Source organism: Amphibalanus amphitrite, unplaced genomic scaffold, assembly GCF_019059575.1.
Source record: "Amphibalanus amphitrite isolate SeventyFive unplaced genomic scaffold, NRLGWU_Aamphi_draft 000159F_arrow, whole genome shotgun sequence".
Lineage (NCBI taxonomy): Eukaryota > Metazoa > Arthropoda > Thecostraca > Balanomorpha > Balanidae > Amphibalanus > Amphibalanus amphitrite.
The window spans coordinates 466,650-479,100 of record NW_024881654.1 but is presented as its reverse complement, the minus strand read 5'-3'; the positions used below and the strand labels follow the sequence as shown (position 1 = coordinate 479,100).

The 12,451-nt window shown below is 50.2% G+C and overlaps 2 protein-coding genes across 6 annotated transcripts in view; both read left to right on the top strand.

The window, feature by feature from the left end:
* Positions 1–3,964, top strand: part of LOC122383262 (F-box/LRR-repeat protein 5-like) — a 51,285-nt gene extending 47,321 nt beyond the window's left edge. For all 3 annotated transcript variants that reach the window (XM_043369516.1, XM_043369514.1, XM_043369515.1), the window contains 3 exons: positions 1,151–1,325; positions 1,645–1,812; positions 2,474–3,964. In XM_043369516.1, coding sequence (XP_043225451.1) covers positions 1,151–1,325; positions 1,645–1,812; positions 2,474–3,062 — 932 coding nt within the window. In that variant the 3' untranslated portion in view covers positions 3,063–3,964. The remainder of the gene's footprint in view (positions 1–1,150; positions 1,326–1,644; positions 1,813–2,473) is intronic.
* Positions 3,965–4,361: 397 nt separating this feature from the next.
* Positions 4,362–12,241, top strand: LOC122383260 (ELMO domain-containing protein 3-like). Of its 3 annotated transcripts, XM_043369512.1 has the most exons (9): positions 4,362–4,421; positions 6,675–6,706; positions 7,413–7,498; positions 7,893–8,067; positions 8,372–8,498; positions 9,099–9,220; positions 9,716–9,924; positions 10,171–10,298; positions 10,601–12,241. In XM_043369512.1, the coding sequence occupies exons 3-9, from the start codon at positions 7,431–7,433 to the stop codon at positions 10,714–10,716; spliced, it is 945 nt and encodes a 314-aa protein (XP_043225447.1). In that variant the 5' UTR covers positions 4,362–4,421; positions 6,675–6,706; positions 7,413–7,430; the 3' UTR covers positions 10,717–12,241. The 3 variants fall into 3 exon arrangements, with proteins under 3 accessions (XP_043225447.1, XP_043225446.1, XP_043225448.1); XM_043369511.1 differs by lacking the exons at positions 4,362–4,421; positions 6,675–6,706 and adding an exon at positions 6,000–6,517; XM_043369513.1 differs by lacking the exons at positions 4,362–4,421; positions 6,675–6,706 and adding an exon at positions 6,720–6,819.
* Positions 12,242–12,451: the final 210 nt, after the last annotated feature.

Below are 12,451 nucleotides of genomic sequence, written 5' to 3'. Positions count from 1 at the left end.
CGATTTACCATAGGAAAATACATAGAAAATGTATGTCTCAACTGCGCCAAATATACAGACAGTTATATACCTACATGTGACGTCATGATTAGCCCGACCAATCAGAAGCAAGTTGTTTTCAGCCACAAATAATTAATTTCTGAACTAACTAGGCATTTTTTTAACAAAGTGATTTTAAATTAAATCATTAAAAATTCTGAGCTTTTTTATTTTACCAAAACATACAGAGCATGCAGATAGGTCCCAACCCCATAGGCGCGGGAGCCGGGGGGGCAGTGGGGGCAGCTTGCCCCCCCAACTCTGGGGCCGTGGGGGCGGTGCCCCCACAGCTTTGAGACGGAATACCACACTTTTTTTGCAAATGTTTTCTTTTTTGTTGGAAAAGCCGAGGGGTGAAAAATAAGTGGCCTAAAACCGGTGAGAAAACTAGATTTGGGGGTACCCTAGGTTGACCTCTATTATGGTGTGCCCCCCCAGTCGGAAAGTAGTTCCCGCGCCCCTGCCCAACCCTATTGTGACAATGCATTTTGACTTGTGAGGAAAATGAAATCTCACTGGTTGAAGTAGGTATTCATTCTTAGCTGCATAAGAGACAAGGGTGATTCTTAACTTCATTAGTCTCAATCAAACACAAAGGTTGGGATAAAATGGGACGGATTTCGAAACACTTGGCGATCAGATGCTAAAGTTATAATTCTGCCGTATATCACCCTTACCTATTTGCATCGTCTTTTTCGGTTAGTTTTGGTGGTCAGGAATGGTATGTTCTTTTATTATCAGCCAGCGTAGCGTTACGCCTTTATTGCGAAAGTGATATAGGTTTTCACTTGTTTTTTTTTTCATCCTAGATTTTTTTGGTCATCATCGTCACACCCAACCAAAATCCAATTTTAGAACACTGCAATAAAGTATAAACACATCATTATTTGTCAGTAGTTGATATTTACACAATTGTTTTCGCTATGCGGCCGCCCATATCCCAGCTCGGTCACGTCCACATGCCGACCGTTGTATTTGCCGTTTCCCAGCCGACTGTGACGCTGCTCAGAGTGACGCCACACGCCGACCGTTGTATTTGCCGTTTCCCAGCCGACTGTGACGCTGCTCAGAGTGACGCCACACGCCGACCGTTGTATTTGCCGTTTCCCAGCCGACTGTGACGCTGCTCAGAGTGACGTCATCGAGGAGCTGATGCTGCAGTCGGCGCTCCAGAGCAAGCTGCTCGATCTGGACGCAGACGTGGACGAGTGTGACCCGTACTACGGCTCCGTGCAGAGGCGCGACGACTCCCACACTGCGGCCGAGCAGCGCCGGAGACTCAAAAGGTGAGCGACCGGACATTCGGCGTGTGTCGCAGATTTACCGTAACAACAAGTGGCCGGTGTTGATCCGAGTTCATTCTCAGACTGGCGCTCGTTAATAATCACCGAATGGCCCGTGTTAAAGTTTCCAGTTTCTAGTGTCTGTGACTCCGTTCCGTGTATGCTGACATCGATTCACCCGAGTCTCAGTAATGTCATAACATAATCTTTCTTTACTATGGTATGCTGCATTCTATGCACAGTGTCCACCGCAGCTGGCGCCGGCTGTCCCGACCGTCTTCGGTACCTCCGCCCGTGACAGCCAGTCCCTGCCGTCCCGCAGCCTGACGGCGCACACGCTGCCGCTGGTGGGTCAGTACGTGCAGAAGCTGGTGCTGGCCGGCTGCCAGGGTCTGGGCAGCACCCAGCTGCGCCAGCTGCTGGTCCTCTGTCCGAACGTGCGCCACCTGGACGTGAGCTACACACCCATCGGCGACTGCTCCTTCAAAAGGTACCGGCCGCCGGGCGGGGAGGCAGTCAGGGCGGACAGGACCCGACGCTGCAGTGTGGGAGACGTTATGGGATAGTCTTCCCCGCCGCAAAGTTTGGCACACTAACCACGATGCTTTTTTTTGCTAGTCATGCTGTGACGATGAAAACGTCACTACCCTACCGATGTAGATTGTGGACGATTCCGAATGTGCTTAGTAATGGTGTCTGTATTGCATCAGTCGGTTTTTCATAGGCATCGTTTTTCGTGCCCTGAGCACAGCGATATTGCGCCTAACTCTGATGACGAAACATCATCCTTATCAGCTGTAAACACTACCGTATCCGTCCGCTTACTTCTCTATCTTCTGCATACGTGGCGTTTCAACGGGCCAGTTAGCATCTATTGTAAAGTTGTATTTAACTGGATGTCGCCGATGTCTCAAAATTCACTGATTTGCTAAAATGTGCATGTACTCGTAGCATAGACATTGACTTACCCCTCCCTGCCAGGAACCGCTAATTACGCATCAACCACATCTCGTCATCTAAACTTGACATCAGCGTAGCGATATTACTTATTTACTTGCGTGTACTGTTCTAAATGATATGGCACCTGAACGTAACGTGCTGGTGCCGGTGGGATGTTGATCCGTTAGCTGACGGCGCGGTGTCTGCCGCAGACTGCCGCCGGCGGCACTGCAGCGGCTGGAGCACGTGGATCTGTCGGGCTGCGAGCGGCTGACGGACCGCTGCGTGGACCGGCTGGTCGACCAGCTGGACCTCCACTGCCCGCCGCCGCCGGCCGCAGAGCACGCCGACATCGAGGAGGCGGGCGGCTCCGCGCCGCCGGACGCCGACTGCTACGACTGCGAGAGCCACGAGGAGTGCAGCGCGCCGCCGCCGGCCGTCCGCTGCCGGCTGGCGCGCGACAAGAACGGCCGTCTGCTGGTGCCGGCGTCGGGCGGCTGCCGGCCGGGCGCCGGGCCGCGGCTGACCAGCCTGCTGCTCTCGGGCTGCCAGCGGCTGACGTCGGCGGCCGTGTGGCGGCTGGCCGGCTGCCGCGCCGTCTGCTCGCTGCGCCTGCTGGACGTCAGCGGCTGCTGGCGGCTGACGGGCGCGGCGCTGCGTGCGCTGGCCGCCGCCGCGCCGCGGCTGGACGCCGAGCGGCTCTGGTACTGCGACCAGATCGGCGACGGACCGCACCCGGACACCGCCAACGGCTGCGACAACGTCGAGTGCCCGATCCGCCACTGCTGCCGCAACAAGTGAGCGGCTCGTCGCTGAAAAGTGAACCGTTTTGACTTCTACGGCTCTCGTTTGCGCTAAAAAGACTTCATTCACATGAGTTTAGCACCTCTCCGCCGTCCACACGCACCCTGTTCTGTGCTGCGCCCGCCGCTCCGCTGTGTTAGGATTGTTGTATTGCCATAGTGATACTATAATTTCTATGACTTTGTAATACTTTGTGCCATTCGTGGAGCGTCACTGTCACTTTCCTCTGTGAAAGTGTCGCGACGCTTCGCTGGAGAATCTCCATAAGACACGTTTGTTCCCGTTGCTTTGCCCTGCTGCGCTGGATCCGCCTGTTTCTCGCTCCTGTTATAGGATAGATAAATAGCACTTTATCGAAGTCTAGGTATAGAATCTATGCTGCTCTCTGTTCCCCGCCTGTCGAGGTGAGCAGGCCGGAGGTTTGATGTGCAGTTGTATTGACAAACTCGTCGGTATTGCCACGCGCTGAATTACGGGCAGTGGTCGTGTGAGCCGCGCGGCTATGTTCCTGTCTAAACGTCACAAGAAGACGCATCACGCGGTGCACCAGTGGCTCTAGGCGTCCGCATGATGAACTCTGAAGACACCGCAATGCACTCATCGTCTGTCGGCGTGGCGGTCGCTCCACTGCCCACGACACGGCAGTTGGAACTGTGAGCGAGTTTTCTGCATCGGATGTCATTGGCACGCTCCCCGGGCGGGACGTGAGAGACGTGTGTGTCGAAAGGTTTAATCCCTTTTGGGCTGTGATTGGAGGAGCGGGTCTGTGTCTGCCGGTCAGCTTTGTGGACCGCCTCCTCGCGGCGTGTGAGAGAACGAAAGCGGGAGCGCAGTTGACAACATGCTCGATCCGCTTAGAAATATTCAGCACCAAAAGTCAATAAACCTTGTTTTCAGTATTATGCTCTTTTATCGACGATCGTGATAGGCTAGGTCAAGTTGTCGAAAGTATGATGTCAAGAGCCAGGCCGATTGCTTCCAATATGATAACGGCATGTTGGTTGCGTTAGGGAATAGTGATGAAAGGAAGCATCCCATACTATTCATGCGGTGGTTCCTCTTGAGCTAGAGCCTTCCAAAATGTTGTAATTCCATCTGGTTAGTGGCTAGCCCTGTTAGTGACAGTCCCCGAGGCGCTGACTACAGTCGGTGAGTTCGTGAATCGTGATGTCCGCACTTTAGACTCTCTCAGAGCATGGTGCTGTAAAATAAGGAAAATATTTTTCCAATAACGGCGTGCTAGCATCAAAATATTGCGCGTGTTATTTTTGCGATAGGTGTTGGACGACGGGTGCGCGGGGAAGTTGGAGGTGGATTCTTGGGGAGATTATTTTCCATTTTTATTTAAAATAAAATGTTTGGGTCGGAAACACGGAGGTCCCCAAGCGTTTTCGTTTTAATTATATGAATCCAATTAGTATCACAACATGCTATAATCCAACTATCTAACATTCCCTGCCAGTAAAATGCATCAGCTTACCATTTAAAGCTGGCAAAATTGACCCCAAAACACCACATGCCTCACCCCTCGCAACCGACGCTGACGCCATGCTGGTTACGGCGGATGAACACAATTTATAAACAATCAAGGCTGCAAAAATATCAGATGCGTTTCGCGTGCACAATTTTTTATCGCAGCTAGAAATGACAAACAATACCAAGGTTCTCAAAGGTGCGTTCTTTGCACGGAAATTTCACGTGAAATTTCACGGCTCAGTCAGCTGATGCGTTCTTTGCCGACAGCCCGGGAATTTCACGGCGCAATTGTCGCAGAGGCTTCATAAATGTAATACGCCCAGATTAGTGAAACATGCATTGAACTTAGCGTTGCTTGTATTGTCGGTAAGTCCGATGATGCATCTTAAGTGATGAGAGGCAGATGGAGTTTTTATAGAAAAGTCTCTGGTGTGCATACAGCTTGTAAGAATACCTACCGGTTAATATTTCCACACCAGTTTGCTGGTTAGTAACAGCGGAAACAATCGCTAAAAAAGTTTTTGGTAAAAACGGTAACATTTTAGTAACACATTCCGCAAAACCAGTCCATATCATACGCACACATTCGCATTCCCTCCTCCACTGGGCGTCGCCATCTTGAAAAAAGCGCTCGGGACAAGCTTTTTCGATTCCCGTATTTCACGTGGAATTCCGCGGGATTTCACGTGAAATTCCGCGTGGAATCGGCAAAGAACGGCTTGACTTCCGATTCCACGTGAAATTTCACGTGAAATCTGCTCAAAGAACGCACCCCCAGGGTGTCTAAAGCGCAGACAACTTTAAATTTGAGAAAAGCGATTATTACTCGATGAAATTCAAAGAGGTGTTCTAACCTAACCTAACCTAACCTAACCTAACCTAACCTACTGATTTTTGCCTACCGAGCTTAAATTGGTATGTCTAAAGCGCAGACAACTTTAAATTTGAGAAAAGCGATTATTACTCGATGAAATTCAAAGAGGTGTTCTAACCTAACCTAACCTAACCTAACCTAACCTAACCTACTGATTTTTGCCTACCGAGCTTAAAGCAACCTAACCTAACCTACTGAGTTTGCCTACCAGGCATAAAGAAACCTAACCTAACCTAACCTAACCTAACCTACTGATTCTTGCCTACCGGGAATCCTAACCTAACCTAACCTAACCTAACCTAACCTACTGATTTTTGCCTACCAGGCATTAAGAAACCTTTAACCTAACCTAACCTAACCTAACCTACCCTACTGATTCTTGCCTACCGGGAATCCTAACCTAACCTAACCTAACCTAACCTAACCTACTGATTTTTGCCTACCGGATAAGGAAATAGTTACTTGCAGGAATAGATTGCAGGCAATAGTAAATCAAATATTTTCAGGTTAAGTGGTCATGCATCAGGCTTCAGGCCTTCGGCCTGAAGCCAGATACATAACCATTTAACCTAAAAATATTTGATTTACTATTGCCTGTAATCTCTCCTAAGGCATTGCCTTCGGCACTGCACTGCTTCGCCACGAGTTGGCCACAGACGAAAACATGTACAGTACAGGCGAAGAAATGTTGGACGAAGAATGAAAATATGTACAGACAAAAAAATGCACGGACCAAAAAACGAAAATAAAGAAAATGCACGAACGAAAATATTTTCGAACGAAACATTTCTGAAGACTTTTCAGAAAAGTCGCTATCATTCGTCGACAGATCTGGCGCATCTCGTGAGGCGCTTTACCGAAAAAGAAAATTACCGAATTCTCTTCTATTAAAAATTAAAAATACAGAACCGTAATTCCAAAATTATTTGTGTATATCTATCACTTTTTCATAAAAATAGTACCCCCCCCACCCAAAACCCCGGTTTCCCACAGTTCCCCTAGTGTGTTGGGTTTTATGAAGATACTACATTTCTGCGTAATGGTATTTAACAACAATTGACATGTTGACAACAGACCGTCGTGCGGCTCCACCGAGATCGTGGTAAGAATACGATTAGTTAGCTTTTGGTCTTAAAATTATCGATCAGATAACTGGAAACCACATTATTCTTACTAAACATGAGTTTCTCTATAGAATGATGTCTATATTATAGGGATTAACTAATTTTGAAGCGGGGACCTCCATGTGTACCGCCAATGTTTGAAGCAGAAAATTAGAGGGTATTGAATTGTAAGTATGAATCAGTTTTCACCGTCGTTGTTGTTTTGGGTTAGGGCGCATAGCAGCTCGGCTCTTTTGTCCAACTTCTTTTGATGGCAGTATTTCTTTTTCCTCTTTTCTAGGTAAGGGAAACTAAGCAGGGTGACTAACAGATTTAAGATAGGTCTAGCCGTCAATTTTATGTAATATTCAGTCACATATGTTGTAGTCTCTTGATCTGCGGAATAAAAATGAACCGATGCTGTTCCGGTTGCCGGCTTTGCTGCCAACTTTAATATTTTAGAACATAATACTTAAATCAATAATATAACCATGCTCTTTATCACTGCTGCATCAGTATCAGCATCCAGTGTATGTATGTACACCCCATTTTACGGTATAGGTATTTGGACAGCCCCTTTTGTTTTTCTCCTTCGGAGGGTATTCTTCAGACTGTTGTTTGGGCAGGTGTTTCACAGAACGGGCATTAAAGCTTTCGCTGCCGTAGTGTGCTGTGCGTTTTACATTTTTTAAATTGAAAATATTTATTTTTTAAATGGAGAGTCTGAAATAGTAACTTTGTACATTGTAGCTTCTGTCATGTTCAGTGGGTAATGGGTATTCAGTCTGCTTTTTCTTCTCTGGTTCATTATTTCCTGCTTTTCCACCAAGGATCATTATCATTTACCATTAATGATTACCATTTTCATTAATGAAATATATCCTTTGGTTTTAGGTGGTGTAGGTATACATTATGGATAACTCTGAAGAAGGGTTCAGCAAGAGCATGGCTACAAAAGAGGAGGATGAACAGCTGAACAAGTATGTAATATGTATTGCTATTGTTACCAGGGTCAAACACCAGTTAGATGTCTGACATGAAGCTAGAATATGCATATGCTTGTGATTAACAGAAGAGAGATAAACCCATTTAAGATGTTTGAATGTTTGCTATTGAGAAGGCTTACATATGTTGCTTCCAAGATTGTTCAATGCCCAGTCCATACTGCAGATGGTGGCACACATATACAGGCGCAGACACTCCATTTGGTTCTGCCGACATCACTCTCATATGTATGATATTGATTGAGTCTTGAGATTCACTAGCAGCTGACAGTAGGTACCTATATATTACCCACATGCTCACAAGTGAGCTGCATTAACTCCCTGACAGCTGTGTTCCCCCCCCCCCCCTAACCTTGCCCATTGGTCGCAGGCAGCAGTACGAGGCAGCAGCGGACGAGTGGGACGCTCTGCCGGACGTACACTGTGCGCCAGCCGGCCAGCAGCCGTCCCCAGGTGACCAGCAGCATCTTCCGGCCGCCACCGCCTGCCTCGAGTTCGCCGACGTCTGGGAGTACTTCAGGGAGAAGGACCTCTCTCCCCACATGGTAGGCGCTAGTGCTGAAGGAATTTGTAGTCTCAGGGGCATGCACCATCAGTGCATCCTACGGTAAATGACAATTCCAGAATCGTTGCGAATTCTAGCAACATTGAACAAGCATCCAATTCCAATCCTTCGATGTTTACCGAGGGCTGCCAACACTTGGTTGATGCATATTTTTAACACAGATGTTATGCTTTAGGAAATTAAGCTGGTAAAGCGGTTTTTACGTGTATGTCATAATATCTCGATCTCGACACCACTTCCCCATCTGGCGCTTTGAAAACCAGCTTTGATAATTATTATTTCAGGCCAACATCCAGCCAACTATGGAGAGGAAGCCCGGCTGCAGGCTTCTGTTCTGCAGATTGCTGGGTCCGCCCGCCCTGGACAAACGTTTAGTACCCGAGAGAGACAGGATATTCGCCATAGCACACAGTGAGTGCCACAATATCGGATGTTGATAATGACTTTTGTTTGTTTATTGGGGCCTTAGGGCGCGCCGATTGATGACTTTCTTACGAATGACTTACTAATTAGGATTGTTCACAGCCAACAGTTCACAGCCCAGCTGTCTGCTGTGGCGTCTGTGGCAGGTGGCAGTCATTTCCTTGGATATTGTCTGCATTTGTTTGCATAATATGGACGAAGACTCGCTCAATGTTGATGTCGGTTGATTGAATAGTTTACTCATGCGGATGTGGTTCTACCAATTTCGATTTATCTTACCATAGACCTCTGTACACTGAGTCCCATCATAGAGGTGTTCAGAGGTCCGTGATCTCACGTTGCAACTAACATCCCTTTCGTTTCGCGAAGTTCTGGTTGTTACAAACTGATTACTGAATTTGATTCGCTCGATTTGTTTCTTCGAAATACCGTATAATATGTCTATGATTGCTCGCGAAGAGACGCTACACGTTACATGTCGTCTGCTGGTGAACTCAGAGCACTACCAGCTGCCCGGCGATGATGTATGTTCCGTATTCTGTGAGTCCAGCGCTAACCGCCGGCCGATTTCCGCCGCGCCGTGTCCAGGTCCTCTGGAGAACGAGGAGGCGCGTCAGGTGCAGATGCTGACCACCATCTACAAGAAGCTGACGTCGACCCGGCTGGACTGCGGTCGCTACGGCCACCACTGGGAGAGCATCGGCTTCCAGGTGAGAGCGTCGACCGGTCGCCAGACGCAGACGGAAGTACCAGTCTGCCGTGCCGTGACGGCGGGTAGATGTCACTCTTCATGACGCTGACCGTGATGGTTGGTATGCCTAGGTTTAATTTCATGATTTGATGTACCGGAGCTACCGTTTTTAACAATGCTCAACATCATTCTGTAATTGACCTACCGTGGGCAGTGACCCGGCGACTGACCCGCCCACTGGCCATCGGGACGGTGGCCCACTCTTGTCCCACCCCAGGGCAGTGGCCTGACGACTAACCTGTCCTCTCACAGAGTCACACCCCCGGCAACTGAGCCAGCTCCTGACCCGCCCGCTGACCCCCAGGGCAGTGACCCACCCTCTAACCCACAGGGCAGTGACCCGCCCTCTGACCCGCCCCCAGGGCAGTGCCCCGCCCTCTGACCCGCCCCCAGGGCAGTGACCCGCCCTCTGACCCGCCCCAGGGCAGTGACCCGCCCTCTGTCCCGCCCCCAGGGCAGTGACCCGGCCACGGACCTGCGCGGCGCCGGCCTGCTCAGTCTGGTGAACGCCGTGTTTCTGGTGACGGCTCCGCAGTACGGCCGGCTGTCGGCCGACCTGTACCGGCTCTCGCACGACCCGCGCCAAAACTTTCCGCTGATGGTGCTGGCTATCAATGTGACGCGGCTGGCGCTGAACGCGCTGCGACACGGCGTGCTCAACAGGTGGGTCCCGGCGGAGCAGGCGGCTGGCGGACGCTCAGAGGGGGGGGGGGGAGGCGACAGACACTGAGCAGGGAACTGACAAACATTCGGGGGCGGGGTGGTCACTGGCCGGCGTGGTACTGAACTTCCGTGTGGTGACCTATTGGCCCCATGGAAGCCCACAAGACCAGTAGTGCTCAATTCCCCGGTGTGCCATTCCGACCAGTATCGGTAAGTTTGCTCTGACATCTCGCTGGCGATTTTCAGGGAGTGTAACATGCGACTGGCTGTGATGGATGTTCTGAACGAGTACTACGTCTGCCTGATGTGCGAATTCCACCGAATATGGAAGACCCAGGGACGGACGATAGCAGACAGCGGCAACGTGCTCAAAGGTAGGCTCTGAACGGACCAGACCGCCGCGCGCAACAGACGAGTGAGTTTGTCTTCTGTTGAGTGAGTTTGACAATTTATGCAACTTTTACCACATACTCATCACCCTGTGCCGAAGGAGCTGGGCTTTGATTGGACCTTTCATCTTTGACTTGGTGTTGCAATAGTACCTTCAAGGGTCTTGGAATGCACGTAAAAATATCGTATCACTATTTGCAACGGATATAACCAGGCATGACTGTCTGTATGTGGTGTGTCCATTCGTGTGTGCTGTACCGACCTCTCGTGCCCCGACCGCCGGCAGTGCTGGAGCACCACTCGCTGAAGCGATACAAGGCGCTGCGGACCGGACTCTGCTCGTACCTGTCTCAGTCGAAACCGCTGCAGGGGTCGGCCGCCGGAGGGGACCGAAACGCCTGAACACTGCTAGCGTCGCCAGAGTGGCAAGGCTGCTTCTGGTCTTATCGAGACCGCCACAGGAAACCTGAGCGAGTCAGTGGAGTCTTGGACCCATGGAGATCGCTGCTGGACGCAGGAATCTGTCTACCATGGGACTCAAAGCGACATCCTGAGGTCACCACAGCACGCCTGAGATCACCAACGAACCCCTGAGTTGGTGACAGGACACCTGAAACTGCCATTAGACTCCCGAGATGAGTACATGGCTACCCCGTAGCCGATGCGTCCCTCAACCCCAAACAAGCACTCTGGAGGTTACCACCATTCTGCCGTGAAGATGCTTGAGTGTGGACATAGAAAACTGTGATCACTGACGGCTGAGGTCATCAGGTCGCCGAGCTCCGAGTGTTGATGACTGGTAGGACCTCTCGTATGTGATGGAACTCAGCTGTAGATGTGATACGGCACAGCGCGTTACCCCGCCAGCACACAGAAGCGCACAAATAAATGTGTAACGGTAGCGGCCGTACCGCCGGACGTTTTGGTAGCCGCTGCCGCTGTGCCCCATTTAGAACTCGCGAGTACTGTAATGCGCCCTCTTATACGCGACTTGTGGGACCCCTACATTCCCCATGAATACTCAGCTTCGATTATTCAGTCCCCTGCGTTGCCATAGTCTGTCTGTCGCCTCTGGCGTTATGATTGCTGCTTCTCCAGCCCAGAGGCGCCACTGTCGCGTTTGGTGGCAGTGAAACCGACTTCTACCACTGGTTGAATGAACGTTGGGCGCCGGGTGATAGCTTTTCGAAATGGCTTCTTTGTGTTGGCAAGGAAATGGGTATTTGTTTATGAGCAGTGTCTTTATTTCGCCTACCTATTGGATCCTTAAGAGGATGTTTCTGTGAGCATTGGTTGTGCAATGTGGTCTATTGTCTTACTTGGAGTAGGGCGCATAGCCTTTCGGGCTCAAGCGTCCGTTCTAGTGCGAGGCTTGTCCCTGGCGCGTCACTTTCGGCTGCAGATGGCGTTCTTGCAGCGCTGTGCAATATGGTTGTTTGGTGTGAACTGTGAGGATCACGCCTCTCTGAGTTGCCTATCGCGCACTGTGTACCAGACCTGACGTGTTTAGTGTGTCGCTCGCGGTGTCCGTCTGCCTGCACTCGCCCGAGGTCCGCGGGACGTATCTGTGATCCGACTAGTCAGTGCGCGGAGTGTCCGGCGTAGCATGTGTCCGCTGAGACCCAGTCTGTGTCGCCACGATGTTGTGCTGCACAGTCCGTTTGAAACTGTGATTTATGTGTTTTAGGAATGCTTGTGATATTCGATATTCCGCTGTCCACGTTCATATTTTACTTTTATTTTATCCTTCATTTTGTTAGAGGACATGAAGCTGATGCACTCATTCAATGGGATTTTGTTTCATAGCGGTGCCATATTTCGTAGTGAAGCGAATCACAGGCAATTGAGACGAGATCTGCGAGCCATCGGAATGTTTCAGGACGCCTAATCATCAGTTCTGCCTATATGAAATGCATTCGTAACAACGCGACCTGTCTGCTGGTTATCCCGGGATGCTCAATTGGACTCTGGAGGTAGTAACGGCTGCCGTTAGATCCACGCTGAGCGAGCAACTCGTCAACTACTTGGTGACAAACATGCTGCGCTCAAGTAGCTCGATTTGAAGTGCGGGGGAACACTGAGACGTGGGCTTCGAGCCTGGTGCGGCACGCCTCAGCGCTCGTTATTTGTCTGAATG

Bases quoted from the DNA above. Each gene is read 5' to 3' on its own strand.
- LOC122383260 (XM_043369512.1), top strand. From the start codon at position 7,431: ATGGATAACTCTGAAGAAGGGTTCAGCAAGAGCATGGCTACAAAAGAG. The intron at 7,499-7,892 runs GTATGTAATATG...CATTGGTCGCAG, and splicing joins GAGGATGAACAGCTGAACAA to GCAGCAGTACGAGGCAGCAG. The intron at 9,221-9,715 runs GTGAGAGCGTCG...TCCCGCCCCCAG, and splicing joins GGGAGAGCATCGGCTTCCAG to GGCAGTGACCCGGCCACGGA.